Below are 24,627 nucleotides of genomic sequence, written 5' to 3'. Positions count from 1 at the left end.
AAAGAGGTTCTTCTGCAGTTGTACAGGGCCCTGGTGAGACCACACCTGGAGTATTGTGTGCAGTTCTGGTCTCCAAATTTGAGGAAAGACATTCTGGCTATTGAGGGAGTGCAGCGTAGGTTTATGAGGTCAATTCCTGGAATGGCGGGACTATCTTATGTTTAAAGATTGGAGCGACTGGGCTTGTATACCCTTGAGTTTCGAAGACTGAGAGGGGATCTGATTGAGACATATAAGATTATTAAAGGCTTGGACATTTTGGAGGCAGGAAACATGTTTCCGCTGATGGGTGAGTGCCGAACCAGAGGACACAGCTTAAAAATACAGGGTAGACCATTTAGGACAGAAATGAGGAGAAACTTCTTCACCCAGAGAGTGGTGGCTGTGTAGAATGCTCTGCCCCAGAGGGAGGCCCAGTCTTTGGATTTATGAAAGAGTTGGATAGAGCTCTCAAGGATTGTGGAATCAAGGGTTATGGAGATAAGGCAGGAACAGGATACTGATTAAGGATGATCAGCCATGATCATATTGAATGGTGGTGCAGGCTCGAAGGACAGAATGGCCTACTCCTGCATCTATTGTCTATTGGAGGGAATTGATGAAACTCAGAGGAAAGTAGACAGACATTTTTCACTGCAGCATAGGAGATTGAGGGGTGACCTTATAGAGGTTTATAAAATCATGAGAGGCAGGTGAATAGCAAGGTTTTTTCCCCTATGATGGGGAAGTTCAAAACTAAGGTATATTTCCAAGGTGAGAAGAGAAAGTTTTAGAAGGGAATTGAGGGGTAACTTTAACACAGAGGGTAATTTGTATGTGGAATGAACTGCCGGAGGAAGTGGTGGATGCAGGTACAGTTGCAATATTTGAAAGGTGTTTGGATAAGTACATGAATAGGAAAAGTGTGGGAGCATATGGGCCAAAAACTGGCAGGTGGGACTACTTTAGTTTGTGAATATTTTCAGTGTGGACTAGTTGGACGGAAGGGTCTGTTTCCATGCTTTGACACTCTATGACAGGGAATACTGTTATAGTTTACTGTGACTGAGGATGTGTGTTTTTGGCAGATGGTAACTTGTTGCTGAGAATAACATCCAAACATTTAAAATTCAAATTTTTAAGCCTGATACAGAGTTTCAGTGGCAGAAAGAAAGAAATAGAGACAAGTGTTGTCGAGAAATAGGAAAGTAATTTTGCTGACACAGCACATGGGGGAATGGGGCACTGTGAAGAAACTGTACATGGCGGAGATGGTCGAGAAACATTTTTAAAAATGTGCTTTGCGTTATCTGGTCTGAGATGCTAAATTAAAATACATATTTGCGAGTTCGTATAGTCTACTACATCGTAAAAGTGGAGGACAGCTAAAATTAAAAGCAGTGTAACTATTGATTGACAGCATGCATATTACAAAACCTGTTTAATTCAACAGAGCAATTTACAGTTGTACTTGGCTGCAGTCCACTAAGTATTGCACTCAAATTTCAAACGAAATCTATCAATCGACATCTTTAACAGGACTGTTTCATAACTAAATATTAGTACTGATTTACTTGTTGACTTGATCATTCATACCAATTCTTTCCTTCTGGAAAGTTGATGTCTACTGTGTTTTTACGAATTGTTTACAGAACCCTCGGCCTGCGTACACACCCTGCACCTGGGAGACAGGAAGTGATAATCTGATTTCTTCGGCATTGCGAAACTTTCCTTACAGCCATTGTTTGGGGGAATTCTGGTGTTTGCATTCTGAGATTTGCACCCTTGCAGATTTTAATCACAATCCCCAATCAGATAAAATGAATGCAGAACGCTGCCGTCACGACATCGAGAATACCGTGTGGGAAGTGCGGGACCGATACGTGAACCTTTCCCCCGTTGGATCAGGAGCCTATGGCACAGTTTGGTAAGTTTTTTTGCAAAGGAGTTGTCAGCCGAGTTTTGGTGATTGGAGAAATATGGGTTTGAGACAGATGTGTGTGAGTATTTGCTTTGCTTGTACGCAGTGAGTAAAAAGATAAATCTATTCTCTCAGCGTCCTCAAGAATTTCTCTTAATAGTGAAATGCTGATGGGATGAACAATAATAATACTCTTGTGTTATTTACTATCTGACGTAAACAGCTCCGCAATTGAGAGACGAACGGGGGACAAGGTCGCGATTAAGAAGTTGCACCGCCCATTTCAGTCTGAAATTTATGCCAAGAGAGCTTACCGAGAACTGAAACTATTGAAACATATGAAGCATGAAAATGTAAGTCTTCAGAGACCAATGTGAACACCAGTCTCTCGCGTTTGGTGACGGCGCGGTGTGATTGTGGCTTCAATGGTTGATGATTGATTTTTTAAGTAACATTGTAGCATGGTATTTGAAACAATTGGCTTTTCTCTAATGAGAAGGTAAATAACATTGAATGGTTTAACTCAGGCAGCGCATCCTTCAGGACGATTTAGTGGCATCAATGAAGTTATGTGGTCTATCATTTTAGGGCCGCTGATATCCAAGAGACTAAGATTAATGGGAAACTATTTTTAAAAAAATAAGAATCCACATTACTGTGTGACCAAATGCTGCCTAATCATGTCTCAACAATATCTATAAAATTAGTTTTACATTTCATAAAACCAGGTAGATCTAAATAGTTTGATCATGCAGGTTCACACCAATAAAGTATTACTTATAAACTCTTTCATTATGCAATGAAGTAAGATGCACAGAAATTCTTGTGGAAGTAAGTGGGGTTTGAGGGTCTTGATGAATGTTGGTCAGATTCCTTGACAACATTTGGGGAAAGGGTAGGGTAATAGTAACATCAGTGCTCTCGTGTCACTGCAATGTTATTAAAAACCCCTCATTAAAAGACTTGCATTCTTGAAACATTGGTTGGAACCCTACCAGGGTAGATGGTAATACAAAGCTGATGAAATGCTTGTTGTAAAAGCCCACCTGGTTCACTCATGTTCTTTAGGGAAGGAAATTGCCATCCTTCCCTTGAGAAAGTGGGTTGTGAGGAGAAGGGATTTGGGAAAATGGTCTCAGGTGTGAGTGATAGGGGAAGGAAGTCAGGAATAGTGAAAGAGTGGGGAAGGGAAATTGGGAAGAGGAGCTGCTGAACGAATGAGCAAATTTAGGAGGGGACAGCAGAATTGAGAATAGGAGCTCAGGAGGAGTTTGGGAAGCAAAAGGGCTGATGTGTTTGATGGGGAGGGTATTAAAATGATGATTACAGTGTGTGGGGTGGGGTGGGGTGGGGAGCTACACAGAGCCTTCTGTCACCAGGGGATTTTGGAAAGTTTAGCTGGAACTGTATTATAACACTATTATAACAATAATAACACACTGCAAGTCACTTTAAAATACAAATTTCCATGTTTGTGATTTTCATGCTAACCTATCAAATGCAAACTTTATATTCTGAATGTGACTGTATTATCTTATTGATATTTTGTTTTGGTCTAGGATCATGTTAAATTTCAAAGGGGTTGTCATTCATTTCTTTATTTTTATGTGAAAATATTATTTCCTGACCCAGAGCTCAAACTCTTGAACAGTTTTCAAATCCAGCAATCAGGAATATACTGCACATTGTGGGGAGTAAAAGACTGCTCATGCAGGCTGAGCAGCAAAGCCCACCTACAAAAGCAAGGAGAATAAGCGAGAGCAGGATAAAGCGGAGCTGTGATTGGAGGAGCAGTGGGAGAAGAGGAGGAGGGATACCTGGAAGTGAGCACTGTGTGAGATGATGAGCCAAGCAAGGATTCAAAGCTCAGGAAGATCATTGCCCTTGGGGTCCCTCAGGAATCTTTCCATAGGCCCGTTTTAATTTCTTATTTTGTGCTGTCCCTTGAGAAATCATCTGAAGACCTCAGTATTCTCATTAATGTTAATGACAATCAAATCTAGCTCACCAGGCTTTCTTTCAACATTACCTCTGTGTTGTCAGGCTGCTTGCCTGCAGCAACCTTCACCAATTAACATTAAGAAGGCCCCTCTACAAACTTAGTTTCCTAACTATCAACTCCAGCCCCTCCCTGACTGCTGCTACATACTGTACTAGGGTTATTTGGTGTCCTATTTAACAATGAGCTGAGTTTCCAATCCTACATCATCTCCATCACAAAGACCACATATTATCAGACTCAATTATATGACTAGCCTCCGCTTCTGACTAAATCCATTTGCTGATATCATCCATTGTATTGCATCATCAGACTCAATCAGCCTGTCTTCCTGTTGGGGAGATGGTGGTGTAATGGTAATATTGCTGGATCAGTAATCCAGGGGCCAGGGCAATGCTTTGGGAAAACTGGTTCAACTTCAGCATCAGCAATGGCAACTGCTAAAATTCAAATTCAATTAATAAAATCTGGAATATTGAACTTGACTCACTGATGGCTACTATGACAACTATCCTCAATTATCCACTATGCATGCCCCATCTAGTTCAATCATGTCCCTTTAAGGGAAGGAATTCTGCCACTACCTAGTCTGACATATAGAGATGTAGAGCATGGAAACAGACCCTTCAGTCCAACCTGTCCATGCCGACCAGATATCCAAACCCAATCTAGACTCACTTGCCAGCACCCGGCCCATATCCCACCAAACCCTTCCTATTCATAAACCCATCCAGATGCCTTTTAAATGTTGCAGTTGTATCAACCTCCACCATGTCCTCTGGCAGCTCATTCCATACATGTACCTCCCTCTGTGTGAAAAGTTGCCCCTTAGATCTCTTTCACATCTTTACCCTCTCATCCTAAACCTATGCCCTCTTGTTCTGGAATCCCCCACCCCAGGGAAAATACTTTGTCTATTTATCCTATCCTTGCCCTTCATGATTTGAGAAAATTTATATGGTCACCACTCAGCCGACGACACTGCAGGCAAAACAGCCCCAGTGTATTCAACTTCTCCCTATAATTCAAATCTTCCAACCTGGCAACATCCTTGTAAATCTTTTCTGAACCCTTTAAGTTTGACAACATCCTTCTGATCGGAAGGAGACCAGAATTGCACGCAATATTCCAAATGTGACTTAACCAATATCCTGTACAGCTGCAATGTGATCTCCCAACTCCTATACTCAATACTCTGACCAAAAGGAAAGCATGCCAGATGCCTTCTTCATTATCCTATCTACCTGCGACTTCACTTTCAAGGACCTATTAACCTGCACTCCAAGGTCTCTTTGTTGAGCAACACTCCCGAGGACCTTACCATTCAGTGTATAAGTCCTGCTAAGATTTGCTTTCTCAAAATGCAGCACCTTGCATTTATCTAAATTAAACTGCATTTCCCACTCCTCAGCCCATTAGCCCATCTGATCAATATCCTGTTGTAATCTGAGGTAACCTTCTTCGCTGTCCACCAAACCTCCAATTTTGGTGTCATCTGCAAACTTACTAACTGTACCTCTTCTGTTCACATCCAAATCATTTATATGAATGACAAAAAGTAGTGGACCCAGCACCAATCTTGTGGCACTCCACTGGTCACAGGTCTCCAGTCTGAAAAACAACTATCCACCACCACCCTCTGTCTTCTACCTTTGAGCCAGTTCTGTATCCAAATGGCGAGCTCTCCCTGTATTCCATGAAATCTAACCTTGCTAATCAGTCTCCCATGGGGAACCTCGTCGAACGCCTTACTGAAATCCATATAGATCACGTCCACTGCTCATCTCTCATCAATCCTCTTTGTTACTTCTGAACAAAACTCAGTCAAGTTAGTGAGACATGATTTCCCACACACAAAGCCATGTTGACTATCCCTTGCCTTTCCAAATATATGTACATCCTGTCCCTCAGGATTCCCTCCAACAACTTGCCCACCCCTGACGTCAAGCTCACTGGTCTGTATTTCGCTGGCTTGTCCTTACCACCTTTCTTAAATTGTGATACCACATTAGCCAACCTCCAGTTTTCTGGCACCTCACCCGTGACAATTGATGAAAGAAATATCTCAGCAAGGGGCTCAGTGATCACTTCCCTCTATACCTGATTCCAGATTGACAGCATTGTGGTTGTATCTTATTTACTATCTCTAATGGTCCTACAAGCCACTCAGTTCACAGGCAATTAGAGATAGGCAAGAATTGCTGGCCTTGACAATGATACTCTCATCACGTGAAAAAAAACATCGGCTGCTGTATCCCAACCTATACTCAATTCTTCAGGCTCAAAGGATTCATACTCAATCAGGCTGAAAGCCTGATGAAGGGCTTATGCCTGGACCGTTGATTCTTCTGCTCCTCAGATGCTGCCTGACCTGCTGTGCTTTTCCAGCACCACACTCTCGACTTGGATCTCCAGCATCTGCAGTCCTCACTTTCTCCACACAATTTTTATCTGATTGCTCTTCTGTAAAGTATCTTAGAAATCTTCATGATATTAAATGCGCCATTTAAATGCAACTTATTTCATGAGTTTAGATTAGATTAGATTAGATTACTTACAGTGTGGAAACAGGCCCTTCGGCCCAACAAGTCCACACCGACCCTCTGATGAGCAACCCACTTGACTCCTGACTAATGCACCTAACACTATGGGCAATTTAGCATGGCCAATTCACCTAACCTGCCCATCTTTGGACTGTGGGAGGAAACCAGAGCACCAGGAGGACACCCACACAGACACAGGGAGAATGTGTAAACTCCACACAGTCAGTTGCCTGAGGTGGGAATTGGACACGGGTCTCTGGCTCTGTGAGGCAGCAGTGCTAACCACTGTGCTACTGTTCCGCCTGCTTCGTATTTTTTTAAGAATCACAGCAATGTTAAGCTAAATGCCTCTTCTGTGTTATTCCTAATTTATTTTTTCTTTTTTGTGAATTAAGTTCAGATGTTGTTTGGAGATAGGGTATTGGAGAATATTTCTGTGAGAATTAAGAGGAAGGAGGTGTGCAGAATTGATTCCAGGGAAGAAAAACAGTGAAGTTGGGGGTAACCATTAAATCCAGAAATTTTCCTTTCATCCAGGAAACTGAAACTCTGGTCAAAACTAGTGTTACTGAAGCTGAAACAACATGAGAAGTAATGATCAGTTATTAGCTCAGCAGGGAATTGCTGCAGTGTGGGAAGGACTGAAAATGATGATAATTACTGTAAAATTTGAACAGCAAAATGGCAGATAAGGATCTAGCAGCTGATTTTTTACAGTGCAGTCCAGTGTAGACCTGTAGTCTTCATGTCCAGGAATTTTGAAACAAAATTTCAGACACAGGGCAGATTTCCCCTTCAAGCAGAAAGCTCGAGTTGGACCATTTCCAGAAAATGCATTTCAAAGAATATATTTCAAATGCGTTTATGGACAGCATGGTGGCACAGTGGTTAGCACTGCTGCCTCACAGAGCCAGAGACCCGGGTTCAATTCCTGCCTCAGGCAACTGACTGTGTGGAGTTTGCACATTCTCCCTGTGTCTGCGTGGGTTTCCTCCGGGTGCTCCGGTTTCCTCCCACAATCCAAAAATGTGCAGGTTAGGTGAATTGGCCATGCTAAATTGCCCGTAGTGTTAGGTGAAGGGGTAAATGTAGGGAAATAGGGTTGCGCTTCGGTGGGTCGGTGTGGACTTGTTGGGCCGAAGGGCCTGTTTCCACACTGTAAGTAAACTAATCTAATCTAAACTCATGAAAATTAAATAAAATTAATTAAATCAATCTTCTCTTGAATAAAACATTCTCTTACCTCAAGTGCACATTAATATTTCAAAGTAAACATTCAAAACTATCCTCACGACATTTAATCCTGTTATTTGTTCATGAAACTGCCATTCAAACAAATAAAAACTTTTAAATCTATGTGAAACTCAAAGCACAGTGTCCAGATAACACATTATAATCAGATTCTCCATACTGTTAAATACAGTATATAAGGATATATAATCCACTACATCGATTTATCTAATGCATGTGCAGATTTACTCAGTGGTGATCAATTTAATGGTCATTTGACTTCTAAGATTTATTAGCAAGTGACCAGTATGAGATACTTTCTCCTTTTTCCTATCTCCTGACCACAAGATGTACTTTTGAAAAAAAAGTAAGTTTTAACACAATGAGTGATATAGCTTTTAAGAACAGACATAAACAAGGCTTTCTGGCATGCTTAAAGAAGAGGATAAAAGTTTGTTATGTGCTACACCCAGAACATAATCTTAACAAAAATCCATTACTTGTCCACATAGCCACACAGAAGAAAAGATAATCACAGAAAGTAGGTTTCTAAATTTTTGACCACGAGCAAATCTTGAAGTTGTGCCCTTCAAATTCAAGTCTAGTTCATTACTATAGATGCCATGGACCTCTCAAATTTTAAATTTAATGTTGCTCTCGCTCTTTGCGTACCTTCTCTGCAACTATAACATTGTTCTGTTACCCTAATGCATTTTGCAAGGTATGATTTGCCTGTACTGCATACACAGAATTTCACTTTTCTAGATGCATGTGACAATAATAAATCAAATCAAATCAAATCAAATAGACAAGCAGGCATTTTAATATGGACCCTGGAGAGCCTCGCTGTATACCTTCTTCTAGTCTAAAAAGCAACTGTTTCCCTAATCTATTTCTTGTTATTCAATTAATTTTGTTTCCTTGTTGTCACTGTCCTTTCAATTTCATGGGCTTCAACTTTACTGACAACCCTGATATGTGCTACTTTATCAATTGATTTTTGAAAGACCATTATACCACATCAACTGCTTTGCTTTTCTTAAACCTCTCTATGAATGTATCACAAATTCAATCAAATTAATTAAATATACTTTGTCTTAATAAACCCATGCTGGTTTCCTCATTTAATCTACATTTATGTAAGGGATTGTTAATTTGTCTCAGTATATCATTTCTAAAAGCTTCCCTACCGGTGAGGTTAATCTGACTGGGCTAACATTGCTGTCTTTATCCTTGCACTCTTTTTTGAACAAGGTTGTAACATGGTAACAGTTGTCTAGTCCTCCGCCACCACTTCTGTATCTAACAAGGATTGGAAGATTATGGCACCGTCTCTGCAGCTTCCACCCTTACTTCGCTGAATATCCTCAGATGCTTCAGATCTGGTGATTTATTAACTTGATGTACAATTGTCTCATTTGTCATTTCATGTATTATAGCTTAAATGAATGGGCATGGAAATGGTATATGGAGCCAAAAAAGTGTTGAATGCAAGAATGCTCACTTGGGTAGGAAGAATAGACATGCATAATATTTTGTAAACTATTTTCTAAATCTCTTAAGTGTTAGGCTTTAGGTGTCCTTGTACATGAAGCACAAAGCTAGCATGAAGATATGCCAATCAATTTGGCAAGCAAAAGATCTGTTGTCTTTTTGGAGGAATTTGGCCTAGAATTGTAAGGAAGTTTTGCTGCAATTTCACATGGCTTTGGTGAGACTGCACCTGAAGTAGGACAAACAGTTTTGATCACTTTATCTGAGAAGGAGTGTTTGCACCTGAGAGAGATTGCAACACAAGTCCACTGGATTGATTCCTAGATTGAGAGGGTTATCCCATTCAAAGAGCGTGAGTGGAAAACGCCTGTATTTTCTGGCATCTATAAAAATCAAAGGCAATTTCATTAAAATACAAGTTTCTGATGGGGCATGATCAGGTTGATGCTGAGAGATGGATCTCCCTTGCTGAAGAACCTAAGCGTAGGGGAATAGTCTCATTGAGCATATTTGAGAATGGAATCAATAGATTTTGAAATCTAAAGAAATGAAAGGATATAGATACCATATGGGATAAGTAAATTTAAGGTTGTAGATCAGCATGATCTTAATGAATGAAGACTAGTCTTGAGGGGGTTCTTACTCCTGCTCCAATTTTTACATTCTTATTTCTCGAAGTTTGCACGCTGTTTGTGAAACATTATACTGTTGATGACTTAGGTTTAACCAGTATTTTCTGTTCTCCATAACCACTTCTGCATGATTGAAACTTAGGAGAATATAGCACTACAGGAGGTCATAGGAGACATGGAATGACCTCATAGTCATTCAGTTTGTGTCATGTTGTTTTGATACCTTGTGCACACCTTGTCCTACTTGGAAGCTGTGTAATCTGGGATAGGTCAGAAACTGGATAAAGTACCAAGATCAATTAAATGGACAATGTCGAAAATCTCTCTCCTGCCCATTTGGACAATCAAACTACAATTCAGGAGCTCACTCTTAAGTTTATTAATTTTATAGTGTAACCTAAATACTGTGTGAAATGATCATTGTCCCAATTAGAATTTGATCCAGCTGTTGCTTGAAGATACCCAAAGAATTAGTATTCATTATACATGTCTGGAACTTATACTTGAGATCTAAAAGAACCTGCTAGCAACGGGGCGGCACGATGGCTCACAGCGCCAGAACCCAGGTTCGATCCCTGCCTTGAGTGACTGTGTGGAGTTTGCACACTCTCCCTTGTCTACGTGGGTTTCCTCTGGGTGCTCCGGTTTCCTCCCACAATCCAAAGATGTAAAGGTCAGGGTGAATTGACCATGCTAAATGGCCCATAGTGTTATGTGCATTAGTCTGGAGTAAATATAGGTTATGGGAATGGATCTTGGTGGGTTACTCTTCAGAGGATCGGTTTGGACTCCTTGGGTCGAAGCGCCTGTTTCCTTACTGTAGGGAATCTAAGAATCCAATTCGGCCTGACTTTGTATATCCTTTAGGAATATCCCGGGTTTCATCCTAACCTCCAATTAAACAAAATACTACGCCAATATAATCAAATCCCTTCTTAGAAAAATCACTCAAATCACTCTAAAACTGCATTGCTTCAGAGGCTTGGCCTCTTTTAGCCAATCTAGATAATTATGATTTAAACTGGGAATTAATCTTATGGTCCTCCTCTAGACCCTCTGCAAAGCTGCAATATGATCCAGATATGTGAGGAGATTGAAACTGAACACAGTAGCCTGAGATCCAACCAAGGTCTTGTTTTCTCGTCAATTGTGTGCTGTGTTTACTTTGTTTGCTAAGCTATAATTGCAACAAATGACATTATACACTTCATTTATTTTGGCCATCATGTTTTATTTAACGATGTATGTAAAATATTTTGCATAAGATTTGTGCTGTTCATATTACAAGATGTTTTCAAAATTGTCAATGATACAAAGCAATGATACTCGGCACCACCCTCTTGAACTGTCCGACCTGTTCATCTTCTTTCCCACCTATTCACTCCATCCTCCTCTCTGACCTATCACCATCACCCCCACCTTTATCTACCTATCGCATTCCCAGCTGTCTTCGCCCAGCCCTACCCCTTCCCATTTTTCTCTCAGCCCCCTTGGGCCTCCCCCACATTTCTGATGAAGAACTTATGCTCAAACTGTCAACTCTCCTGCTCCTCGGATGCTGCCTAATTGGCTGTACTTTTCCAGCACCACACATTTTGACTCCAATCTCCAGCATCTGCAGTCCTCACTTTCACCTAGTTGATTGTAACCTTACTGCAAAGATTCTCCTCCTCCATTTAAAAGGATCTCAGTGATTCTTTCTCTCACTGTTCCCCCCAGGGCGTCTCCTCTGCCCTGAAGCTCTTCAGCCATGTCCTGAAGCAGACTCACTACCACAGCCATGTCTCTTTCCTCAGTGTCTGCCTACTGAATGGACTCCAAACTCAGACCATCACAATTTGGACCTGACCAGGACAACCACTATCTACAGCAAATCCAAAGCCTCCAGAAATGGTTCTCCCTCCAGATTCTCTGCTTGAGGCTCATAGCCATGCACCGCCATCTACTCTCCCTGCAGTCAGTCCTACCCCAGCCATGCTCTCTCACAGACCTCCAAAGGAGTTTGCTGTTCTTCATTCTTAGAAGAATCCACACACACAATAAATGCTTTTTCTCCAGCATATCAGACATCAAGGAACATAAGTGCACCAAACTTTTATGTACTTACCTCTAAACTCGGGATTACTCGATCATCCCAAAGCCTTCTCACAGACTCCGGAAGAACTTGGATGCTATTAGCCACACGGCCGCTACAGCTACCACCACCACAACTACCAATGACTTCACTTCCACCCCCAACACTCCACAGACCACAGCTACCGCTGACTATACCGCCTCCATGATTGCCACATGGACAACTGCCTCCGTGATCACTGCAGGAACCACCACCCCTGAATCCACCACCAGGTACTAGCCTACAGCCTTGGCATGTTTTTACCATTCTTCCCTAGACCTCCCCCTCACTGAGGATGAATGATCGATCCTCAGTAAAGGCCTCACCTTCAACCTTCTACGCTCCCGGATCAATGAATTCAACACGTGTTGCAACATCGAACTTTGCTTTTGCTGCCTTCGCCTCCATGCTTACTTTTTCCATCAGGACTCCCGCCTACCCTCCAAGGACCCTTCTCCCACCTCCAACCCACCCCATCAACCTGGACACCCTGTGCTGATCTGTTACTCACCCTCAATCTCTTAATCTCCAACTGCCGCTATGACATTGACCGCCTCAACCTCTCCACCCCCTCACCCATTCCAACCTCTCACCATCACAACGCACAGCCCTCCACTCCCTCTGGTCCAACTCCAACCCCAACCTCACCATCAAACTAGCAGACAAGGAGGGGCAGAGTGATAGTTTGGTGCACCGACTGCTACACTGCTGAAGTCAGGTGCCAACTCGCAGACACCTCCTCCTACTGCTCCCTCAACTATGACCTCACCTCCCATCATCAAACCATCCACAACCAGACTATCCACAACCTCATCGGCTCAGGGGTTTTCCCACCAACACCCTCCAGCCTCATGTCCTGGAACCAAACACCACCTGGTTCTACCTCTTCTTCAAAATGCACAAACCTGACTGCCCCGGTCGACCCATTGTCTTAGCCTGCTCCGGCCCCACCGAACTTACCTCCGCATAACTTGACACCGTCCTGTTCCCCTTTGTCCAGGATCTCCCTACATACATTCAAGACACCACCCATACTGTCCACCTACTCCATGACTTTCGGTTCCCTGGCCCCCTGTGCGTCATTTTCACCGTGGATATCCAGTCCCTGTACATGTCCATCCGCCATGATGAAGGCCTTCAAGCCCTCCATTTCTTCCTTTCCCACCAACCCCACTAGAACCCTTCCACTGACACACTCATTTGATTGGCTGAACTAGTCCTAACCCTCAACAATTTGTCCTTTGAATCCTCCCACTGCCTCCAGACCAAAGGGATAGCCATGGGCACCCGCATGGGCCCCAGCTATACCTGCCTCTTCCTCGGGTATGTGGAACAGTCCATCTTCCGCAACTACATCAGCACCATTCCTCACCTTTTCCTCCGCTACATCAATGACTGTATTGGCACCACTTCGTGGTCCCACGAGGAGGTTGAACAGCTTATCAGCTTCACAAACACCTTTCACCCTCACCTCAAGTTCGCCTGGACTATCTCAGACACCTCCCTCCCCTTCCTGGACCTCTCCATCTCCATTTCCGGCGACCGACTCAAAACAGACATCAACTTCAAATCCACCAACTCCCACAGCTACCTGGATTACACCTGCTCTCATCCTACCTCTTGTAAAAACATTATCCCTTAATCCCAATTTCTCCATCTCTGCCGCATCTGCTCCCAGGAGGACCAATTCCACCACAGAATACACCAGATGGCCTCCTTCTTCAAGGAATGCAGTTTCCTCTCCCATGTGGTCGATGACACCCTCCAGTGCATCTCCTCCACTTCCCGCATTCACCTCCTCCCTGGAACCCCACCCTTCAAATCGCAACAAGGACAGAACCCCCCCCCCCACCAGCCCTCACCTTCCACCCTATCAACCTCCAGTTACAACACATCACATTCCGCAGAGACCATTCCCTCCACGACTCCTTTGTTAGGTCTATACCCCCCACAAATCCCACCATCCACTCTTGGCACCTTCCCTTGCACCGCAAGAGGTGCAAAACCTGCGCCCACACCTCCCGCCTTCCCTCAATCCAAGGCTCCAAATGATCCTTCCACATCCGGCAGAGATTTTCCTGACCTCTACACACATCATGTACTGTGTCCATTGCTCCCGATGTGGTCTTCCTACATTGGAGAGACAGGATGCCAACTTGCAGAATGCTTCAGAGAATAACTCTGGGACACACTCAATAAACAACCCCATCGCCTTGTGGCCGAACACTTCAATTCTCCCTCCCACTCCACCAATGACATGCAAGTCCTGGACCTCCTCCACCGCCAGATTCTAGCCACCTGATGCCTGGAGGAAGAACGTCTCATCTTCCACCTTGGGCTCCTCCAACCACACGAGATCAATGTTGATTTCCCTAGTTTCCTCATCTCCCCTCCCCCCACCTTATCCCAGATCCACCCCTCCAACTCAGCACCGCCCTCTTGAACTGTCCTACCTGTCCATCTTCTTGCCCACCTATCCGCTCCATCCTCCACTACAACCTACCAGCATCATCCCCCCCCTACCTTCATCTATCTAACATATTCCCAGCTACCTTCTCCCTAGCTCCATCCATCTCCCATTTATCTCTCAGCCTCCTTGGGCTACCTCCTCATTCCTGGTGAAGAGCTTATGCTTGAAACATCAGCTATCCTGCTCCTCGGATGCTGTCTGACCGGCTGTGCTTTTCTAGCACCACACTTTTTGACAATGATACAAAACAAGTCACTTATTGTAGCCTCTAAAGTAAAAATACTTTAAACAAAAGCTTCCTTTCAAATGGTTTCATCTTTATTCTTCAAGACACACTTGAACGATCTAAATTTTCTTTATTCCATTTAGTTGCAGAGAAATAGGTTTCAGACAATTCAGTACTTGTTAGAACAGTGCTGCTCTGTTCTACAATAGGGTTTCATATATTGAATAATTGCTTGGAGTAAGTTAGTGGCAGGAAATGTCTGCTAATTGGGAAATTCAGCAATGCAGTTGAAATACAATCTTGTGTGTTCCTCGTGGTATGTTGATTTTTCTGTGTGCAGGCTGTCCTACACAAGCAGTCCAGTTGCAGTCTGACATCCAAGCTAGATTTGATAAAACATTTTCAATTCAACTCATCATAAGACATACTGGGTTACGTTTCTTTGTTTCCTCGAGTGTGCTGTGAAGGAAGGGGTTAGAAGTAGATAAGATAGTAACATTTTACAGGTATTTGGACAGACACATGAACAAACAGGGAATCAAAGGATACAGACTATGTTCAGGCAGATGGAATTAGATTAAAATGGCATCATAGTTGGCACAGGCATGGTGGACTGAAAAGCCTGTTCCTGCACTACACCTTTCTATGTTCAATGCCAAGAGAGTGGAAGACGTCAAGATAGCTTGTCATATAATAATAAATGTATTGCTTCAAGAGCTTTGCAGTGTCAGCAACAATTAACTTCTGCACCTTAGGGATGTTTTTGGCTTCCATCTGAAAGTAATTCATCTATTGTCGTCAATTCAACTTGGATTTCAGCCTACTAAAGTACAGGTCCAAATCACTAATCCGGAGAAAGTACTTGGTGAATATTCTTCTAAGAGATTCTTATGTTCCCATTTTTCCCTATGCTATTTTAATTTGACAGATCAAATTTGCGTATACAAGCATAACAGTCAGTTTCTTTAGCAGGAAGTCTCAATTACTACAGCTATAAACATTTAAAGGTTTTAGAAAGTCAAAACAATGTTATTTAAATGTGACCTTCAAAGCCTCTGTACCAAAATGTTTTCACCTATAAATAGATTTTTCTGTGTTCACATCTTTGAGAAAGAGTCAGTTGCATTATCCAAAAACTTTATTAAATTGTAGTCATGTTGTTGATGGCATAGACTGCTGTTGTCTGCACCCAAGATCTTGTAGCATTTTAATCAGAAATTTGAAATTTTACAATGTTGATTTAAAGGAAATCTAATTTTAGTTAATGCTATGCACTACTTAGGGATTATGTGTATGTTCCCTTCTTTACTGTGAACAGCCATGTCATTCTGAAACTGCCCAAGTACTGCACTTGACTTTGGTCAGGCCTAGGTAGATAATGTGTACTGGCCATTCTTCAGTTTTTAGAAATAGATCACGATTTTTGAGGGGAACAGTGTGAAATAAAAATGATCCATATCTACATTCTATCCTGGGACAGGCTAAGCAAAGACATGTCAGAGAATTCCTAGAGGCCTGGCACTCCAACCACAACTCCATAAACAAGCACATAGATCTAGATGCCATCCATCAACCCCTCAGAAAACGAACAGGAAATGATATCACCACAAACCCCAGGAACCCCATCCAGGAGAAAGATATAAATAGAAAGCTGGAGACAACAGCTTCGCTTCGCTTGGAGATCGCCACTGCTGATGTTACCTAGCCAGGTAATGAAACGTCTGGATATCAAACCTACAGCTCAGCGAGCAAACCTACACCCTAAACATTCTTACAACTTTCTATCCATTGAGGGATAAGTTCCCAAAGCTCCTTAGGCATTTGATAATGGAATCAGGGAGCAGTGTGGGAGCAGGCATTTTGGCCCTTTGAATCCACACTCAGAGCATCGAAGAGCATCCCACTCAGAACCACCCCCCTCCCTATCCCTGTAAACCTGCATTTCCCATGACTAATCCACCTAACCTACACATCCCTGGATACTGCGGACAATTCAACATGGCTAACCCACCTAACCTGTGCATCTTTGGACTGTGGGAGGAAATCGGAGCACCAGGAAGAACCCATGCAGACTGCCGAGAATGTGCACCCTCCACATGGACAGTCACCTGAGGCTGGAATCGAAGCCAGGTCCTTGTCCTGGGAGGCAGCAGTGCTAACCCCTGAGCCACCATGCCACCCAAATCTGAAAGTTCAGCCTTAGCTCCACATTTCACAAGGGTTAATTTCTTATGACATAACTTTTATTTCTCTGAACAAAGTTTTGTTTCACAAATAAAATAATGCATCTGATGTAAGGTACGGTTATGTAAAATACCAGGCACAAACAGTGAATTGCATAGAAATTCCTGTGGCTTCTTATAACTACTTGATGCTTTGCTGATTGTGAAGCAACATTAGAAAGTGAATTCATGCCATAGACTAGACTACTTCTGAAAAGTAAATGAGCTAAAAATGAGTTAATGCAATGTTCCTTCGCATTTGAAACCTGACCCATTGGGAGCAATCTGTACCAGTTCATGTGTTGTGCCTACTTGTGCCCTGGTTAGGGGAAAAAAAAGATATTTCTCCTTGGACCCCCTGGTCAGCTTATTAAATGGAAGTGCTGAGAACTGACTGCCTTCACATCTGGTATGTGCTGATTGAAAGAGACAGCTGAAGTGACAATTTCTAAATTCATGTTGACAGGCAAAAATGCATAGAAGTGGCATTCAGGAGAATGCAAGCTTCTTATCGGTATGCATTGTGAAAAATTTAAGAGCTATAATATGTTTAGAAACAACTGTCTTTGACCTCCTGCAATCTCCTCTATTTTCTGCACGGTTTGCCAAGCCACCTAATTTAGCAACAACAGCAAACTTTATATTAATCCTCTTGTGCTTATGTTTAAATGAAAGGGCAGCATTAATGGAGCTAAATTGATAGTTATTTCAGTAAGTCAGTGCAGATACAGTGAGCCAAATGTCCTCCTACTATGCTATACCATTCCATGATTTTACTTTGAAAAAGACGTCCCGGGTAACTTACTACCCACATCCAGTCAAACTCAAGAGCATTTATAAATTCCAAGTTTATATTTCCTGCTTGCATCCCATTTCATTAAATTGGTCATTTTCTTTTTAAAACAGAAACATTTTCACAAGTTTCATATTTGACTCTTTTTCAACCACCTTCTGAAAGCACATAACACATACCTTTTGACTCCTTTATCCCCTAGAAATCTATCTTTTACTTTATTAAATATGTTCAGTGAATTGGTTTCCTTGTCGTTCTGTGGCAGAGAAATCAACAGGTTCACCAACCCCTCTGAGGGAAGAAATATTTCTTTACCTTAGTCCAAAATGGCCGACTACTTATCTTAAGATCATGATCCTTTGCTCTGTGCCCACCAGCAATGGGAAAGGTCATCCCTGCATAACGTCTGTGTAGCCCTCACAGAATGTTATATGTTTTAATTGGATCTCCTCTCATTCATCTACATCCCAGTGAATACAAGCCCTTTCAACATAATCTCTCCTCCTTTGCTGAATTCTAAATTGTTTCCAGTACTCAGACTTGTTTTTCTTTTCAAGCAACTTTATACAACTTCACTTTAAATCTAATGCTATCCTTAATTCCTTTTGTTAACCAAAGTTGGGTCACTTTCCTGTTGTGTTCTTTTGTCCAAAAGGAATGTGTACCTGCTTTAATATATGCATTCATTAAATATTAACTATTATCTGTCCATTGTCATGCCTTTCAATAAAATTACTCAGTCAAAAGTGGATAAATCCCCAGGACCTGATCAGGTGTACCCTAGAACTCTGTGGGAAGCTAGAGAAGTGATTTCTGGGCCCCTTGCTGAGATATTTGAATCATCGGTAGTCACCGCTGAGGTGACGGAAGACTGGAGGTTGGCTAATGTGGTATCGCTATTTAACAAGGGTGGTAAGGAAAAGCCAGGGATCTATACACTGGTGAGCCTGACGTTGGTGGTGGGCAAGTTGTTGGAGGGAATCCTGAGGGACAGGATGTACATGTATTTGGAAAGGCATGGACTGATTAGGGATAGTCAACATGGCTTCGTACATGGGAAATCATGTCTCACAAACCTGGTTGAGTTTTTTGAAGAAGTAACAAAGAGGATTGATAAGGGCAGAGCAGTAGACGTGATCTATATGGACTTCAGTAAGGCGTTCTACAAGGTTCCCCATGGGAGACTGGTTAGCAAGGTTAGATCTCGTGGAATACAGGGAGAACTAGTCATTTGGATTTGGAACTAGCGCAAAGGTAGAAGACAGAAGCTGGTGGTGGAAGGTTATTTTCCAGACTAGAGGCCTGTGACCAGTGGAGTGCCACACGGATCGGTGTTGAGTCCACTACATTCATCATTTATATAAATGATTTGGATGTGAGCGTAAGAGGTATAGTCAGTAAGTTTGCAGATGACACCAAAATTGGAGGTGTAGTGGACAATAAACAAGGTTACCCAGATTACAATGGGATCTTGATCAGATGGGCCAATGGGCTGAGGAGTGGCAGATGGAGCTTAATTTAGATAAGTGTGAGTTGTTGCATTTTGGGAAAGCAAATTTTAGCAGGACTTATACACTTAATGGTCAGGTTCTAGGGAGTGTTGCTGAACAAAGAGACCTTGGAGTGCAGGTTCATAGCTCCTTGAAAGTAGTCACAAGTAGATAGAATAGTGAAGAAGGTGTTTGGTATGCTTTCTTTTTTTGGTCAGAGTATTGAGTATCGGAGTTGGGAGGTCATGTTGCAACTGTACAGGACATTGGTTAGACCACTTCTGGAATATTACGTGCAATTCTGGTCTCCGTCCTAAAGGAACGATGTTGTGAAACTTGAAAGGGTTCTGAAAAGATTTACAAGGATGTTGCCAGGGTTGAAGAATTTGAGCTGTAGGGAGAGGCTGAACAGGCTGGGACTGTTTTCCGTGAAGCATCGGATGGTGAGGGGTGACCTTATAGAGGTTTATAAAATCATGAAGGGCATGGATAGGATAAATCGACAAAATCTTTTCCCTGGGGTGGGGAGTCCAGAACTAGAGGGCATAGATTTAGGGTGAAAGGGGAAAGACCTAAGGGGCAATGTTTTCATGCAGAGGGTAGTGTGTGTATGGAATGAGCTGCCAGAGGAAGTGTTGGAGACTAGTAATATTGCAACATTTTAAAGGCATCTGGATGGATATATGAATAGGAAGGATTTGGAGGGATATGGGCCGGGTGCTGGCAGATGGGACTAGATTGGGTTGGGATATCTGGTCGGCATGGATGAGTTGGACCAAAGGGTTTGTTTCCATGCTGTACATCTCTATGACTCTATTTTGCTTTAATTGGACTCACTTCCTATCTCAATAAAGAATTCTATCATGTTCTAATAATTTTTGCCAAAAGGACCTCTCACAACATGATTGCTAATTGACACCCCTCCCATTGCACGAAACAAAATCTAGGATGGCTTGATCCAAGTTCACTCCCCTTGATTCCTCAATGCATCAGTCCAAAAATCCAGTTTGTATTCACTCCAGGAATTTATCCACTGCAGTATTATTACTAAAGTGGTTTACCTGGTCTATATGTATATTAAAATCACCAATGATTATTGTGACACCTTTGTTGTTTGCATCTCTAATTTTGAGTTTAATGCCACTCCCTATCTTACCATTATTGTCTGGAGCCTTATTGACAACTCCCAGCAACATTTCCACCCCTTGTTACTTCTTGGCTCTACCCAGACTGATTCCATATCTAGATTTCATGTACTAATATCACTGTATTTTCACTCCTGTACTGATTTAATCTTTCACAAAAACCACTCCACCTTTTACCATTTTCCTTGTTCTTTTGAAAGATTGAATGTTTTTAGACACTGAGTTCCCAGCCTTAGTCATCCATGTCTCCAAGTATAACTGTTTGAGCTGTCACTGCATCTACCTTTTTGTGAATACAATATGTTTTCAAATATAGTATTTTTAGACTTTTTGACTTTTTCACACTTTTTTTATGCTCCACTTCTTGAGTGGAACTTGAACCCCTGATCTTGTGCCTCAAAATTAAGTATGTTACCAATTGAGTCACAGTTGAATAAAGAACTTAGAGCAAAAAAAAGTTTATCAAAAGTTGAGTGTAATAAATGAGGAGAGAATCATATTGAAGAATGTTGTACGAAATATACATGGTATAGAGGGAAGGAGAAAGGGAAGTTTCAACATGCATCATAACAGAACATCTGGGAATAGAATAAAGGAAAATGAGATTTTAGAAGTCGATCCAGAAAATAATATTAACAAAAGAGTGGGTTGCTTCCAGATAAAAGGGTACCATCTCATACTTGAAAATAAGGGAATGGCAGACATGCTTAAAGAGTATTTTGCTCCACTGGATGTGAGCCATGTGTGCTTGCAATTGCGGTTAGATGAGGATTCCCAGAAGTATGCTACTGTTAATACTCATAGGGTATGAGACTGCCATCTGGGGTATCGTCAGCCGGTGCAATCTTTCAGAACATTTTCCAAGGTCTACCCAGGTTGCCATTTATTTAGATGATATGCTAATAATAGGGAAGGCCAATAAGGAGCACTTACAGAATTTTGACATAGTCCTTAGATACTTCTTCAGGTGGGCATTTGTCTTAGGAGGGGGGGAAAAAAAAGAGCTGACCTGTCCTAATGGGGTGGTACAGAAGAGGGACATCCTTTTCCCAGGGAACAGTCAGAGAAGGACACGCCACCAGACCCTGCCAGCCTAGCCTGAGGGCACCACCTGGTTCTATGCAGTCTTCATGATCCAGAAATATATCCAGCCATCCTCACAGTTTATTACTGAACATTTCACAGGAGCTGTCAAAATGGCTTCCTCTTGCTCCACAGAATATGGTAACTACTGTCATGAACCTCGTGAAACATATCTCCTGCCAGATATGTGGAGGTCGCTCTGACTGTTTTAAAAATTAGTAGGCGTGGCATGGTAATCTACACGTCTTAAAACCTGACCTTCATTGGAGATCGGTACCAGCTATAAGCACAGCAGTCTGGAGATTTAGGCATGGTCTTCCAGGAGCACAATCATGAGATTTTGGGTCTCATGACAGAGTAACTGCTTGGTACAAACTGCTGAATAGTGAAAAGCCAAAAGAAGTGTGGGCATTGTTTATGCCAGAGTGAAACCAGAGAATTAGAGGATACATAGTTAATGGGAGGAAGGAGTGATTGGAGGTTGACTGAGAAGGGGTAAGGAACAGAGGTTGGTATGGTTCAGGAGCAGTAGCAATCAACTGGGGAAATTGGAGGTCATGCATGGCCGCATGCTTCCTTATAATGTGAAGTTGGGGATGGGCAGCACATGAGCTCTATATGAAGGAAGGAAATTTGAGTTAATGTATCTAGAAGGCCATGGTCTTGTATTACCAGATGCAGCAGGACAAGGACAGTGGAGACTTCAAACTGATATAAGACCCCTTCTTAGTTGACCTCTATCTGGAAGTGTATTCATCCTTTTTACATGTCACACTGGGGCTTAATAAATAATTAAGTCAGTGACTGCAAAATGGGTATTGCATGACCAAATGTTCTATCCTGCATCACTGGTGTCTGCTGTAAAATCTAGTAGTTGCTGTTAAAGGGCAGTAAACAGCACAGAAATAACCCATCTGTCACTCCCACCAATTTTGTGTTCAAGGCTATGTTTAAATCTGTCCACAGTATATATGATGTTTCATATTAAATTATTTGGCCTTATCATGGATAGAAGGAAGGAAAATAGTAGCCTGGAGTCCAGCCAGTCCTCAGCAGCACAGCACTTCAATCACACAGAATGTAAGAAGCTAATTAAACAATATAAATTCATTTCAATCCACAGGCAGAATTACTGAAATCTGTACTTAGCTGTTCCACTAAGTTACAGTGAAAGAAATGTCTCATTTATTTTGGTTGATGTGAAAATATTTAATTTAAAGTATTAGCCAGGGAATGATTAAAATTTTAGATGTTAGCAAACAAAATAAAACCTATATTCGCTATCCCCTGTTTTGGTCATTTAACAATCAAAGGCATCAGTGATTTAAATTAGACTTTACAGGCACAGCTGGGCACTACTGGCTTTGTTTGCCAAATGTTATAAATTTACCATTTATGAGTGCACTGTGAACTAATACTATTAATTTTCAATACCCTTCCAGCCCATTACATCTTTTATGCTTTTAACAAAAAAAATCAAATCAGTAAAAAGTACCGAATTATACAGCATGATAATGTTGACTCCAGCTGCTTTCTGACTGTTTTTGCAAAGTCACTCGGAGCTGTTCATTTGGTATTGACTGTTCTTGCTTCCAGATGTTAATGATTTTCACTGAGGGCAGTGCAAAACATTGAAGTCAGGAATCACAGCAATAGTAGTAACACCAACGCAACCAAATTACTAACAATGTGTAGAGTAGTTTAGAACATGTTATCTCCATTCTCCGATTCATGCTTTTCTGTTTTCTTTCTAATAACTATTTCTATTTATCTGTGATCTCTGTTGACTCATTCGCTCAACTGTAATGAATATTAAGCCTTTACGGTCAATCATGAGCACACAGAAAGTCAGAGGTTTATTAAACCTCTACTAGAATCGAGAGTGTGGTGCTGAAAAAGCACTGCAGGTCAGGCAGCATCCAAGGAGCAGGAGAATCGACGTTTCAGGCATAAGCTCTTCATACCTGATGAAGTGCTTGTGCTTGAAATGTCAATTCTCCTGCTTCTTGGATGTTGCCTGACCGGCTGTGCTTTTCCAGCACCACACTCTCGACTCTGATCTCCAGCATCTACAGTCCTCACTTTCTCCTCGTTGATTTAAACTTCTACCAGTCAATCATGAACATAAAGTAAGCCTGAGATTTATGGAAAGTAAGTGTAATGGCCCAAAGTGTTGCCATAACGCCTACAGACTTGGAACTTTAGGCAGATGTATCATGAACTCTTATTCAGAGACACAGGATGATACCTTCCATTCCTCAGTTCTAATCTATTCTCATCCTACTGCTTGTACAATATTTATTGGGATGAAAGAAGTATGATATGAACATTGCTTGTGAGTCTTGACAGCATGAACATTGCAGGTAAAACTAAACCCAGCCAATTAAGCATCAAGCAGTTTGATGGGTCAACATTGTGTACAAACTATCATGTTTTCTTACATTTGTAGAGTGTATTTTTGGAAGTGAAAATTAATCTTAGAACTTTTAAGCAGTAAAAATATTAATAGTTAAGAAAAGTGATTCAAATATAATTGACAGCATAATGATGGGTTTTAAAAAAAAGTGATTGGCTACTTTTGGTTCCATTTCTGGTCCAGTCTCATCTCATTACTTTTCCTCATCAAAGATAGCGTGTGATCAGCTTTGAGGATTCTGAAAATTAGAAGCATCCATTTTCTTTCTATCTCTGCTGAATGAGGATTGGGATGGAAATAGCAATGCATATTGTCAAAGTTTGGCACTTTGATAAACCAAACACAGCACCCTTAACCATTGATCATTTCACTGCAAAGTTAATCAAGAGTAGTAGGCTGATGCGTCAATCGCTGGCTGATCAGCATTTATTGCCCATCCCTAGCTGTCCTTCTGAAGGTAATGCTGAGCTGCAATCCATTATCTTTCGCACTAATGAACTGAGCTCTTCTGTCGCTGAGGATGGGGATATTTGTGAGCTTCCTCCTCCAGTGAGTTGTTTAATTGTCCACCTCCCTTCACGACTGGATGTGGCAGGACTGCAGAGCTTAGACCTGATCCATTGGTTGTAAGATTGCTTAGCTCTGTCTATCACTTGCTGCTTATGCTGTTTGGCATGCAAGTAGTTCTGTTTGGTAGTTTCATCAGGTTGACACCTCATTTTTACGTATGCCTAGTGCTGCTTCTGGCATGCCCTCCTGCACTTCTACGATATACATGATCCATCTTGGCCTCCTGAAATGGTTGATCCCCTGCCTTGATGTAATGGTTGAATGGGGGATATGCCGGGCCGTGAGATTGTAGATGGTGCTG

At 41.9% G+C, this 24,627-nt stretch overlaps 1 protein-coding gene across 1 annotated transcript in view; it reads left to right on the top strand.

The window, feature by feature from the left end:
* Window positions 1-1,492: 1,492 nt before the first annotated feature.
* LOC122563201 (mitogen-activated protein kinase 13-like) overlaps window positions 1,493-24,627 on the top strand; it is a 72,704-nt gene continuing 49,569 nt past the window's right edge. Inside the window, exons 1-2 of the mRNA XM_043716754.1 lie at window positions 1,493-1,906; window positions 2,124-2,253. Of these exons, the coding sequence (XP_043572689.1) occupies window positions 1,800-1,906; window positions 2,124-2,253 (237 nt within the window). The 5' untranslated portion in view covers window positions 1,493-1,799. The remainder of the gene's footprint in view (window positions 1,907-2,123; window positions 2,254-24,627) is intronic.

This window comes from Chiloscyllium plagiosum, chromosome 26 (genome assembly GCF_004010195.1).
Source record: "Chiloscyllium plagiosum isolate BGI_BamShark_2017 chromosome 26, ASM401019v2, whole genome shotgun sequence".
NCBI classification, from domain to species: Eukaryota; Metazoa; Chordata; class Chondrichthyes; order Orectolobiformes; family Hemiscylliidae; genus Chiloscyllium; species Chiloscyllium plagiosum.
This window is presented reverse-complemented; position numbering and strand designations above follow the sequence as displayed.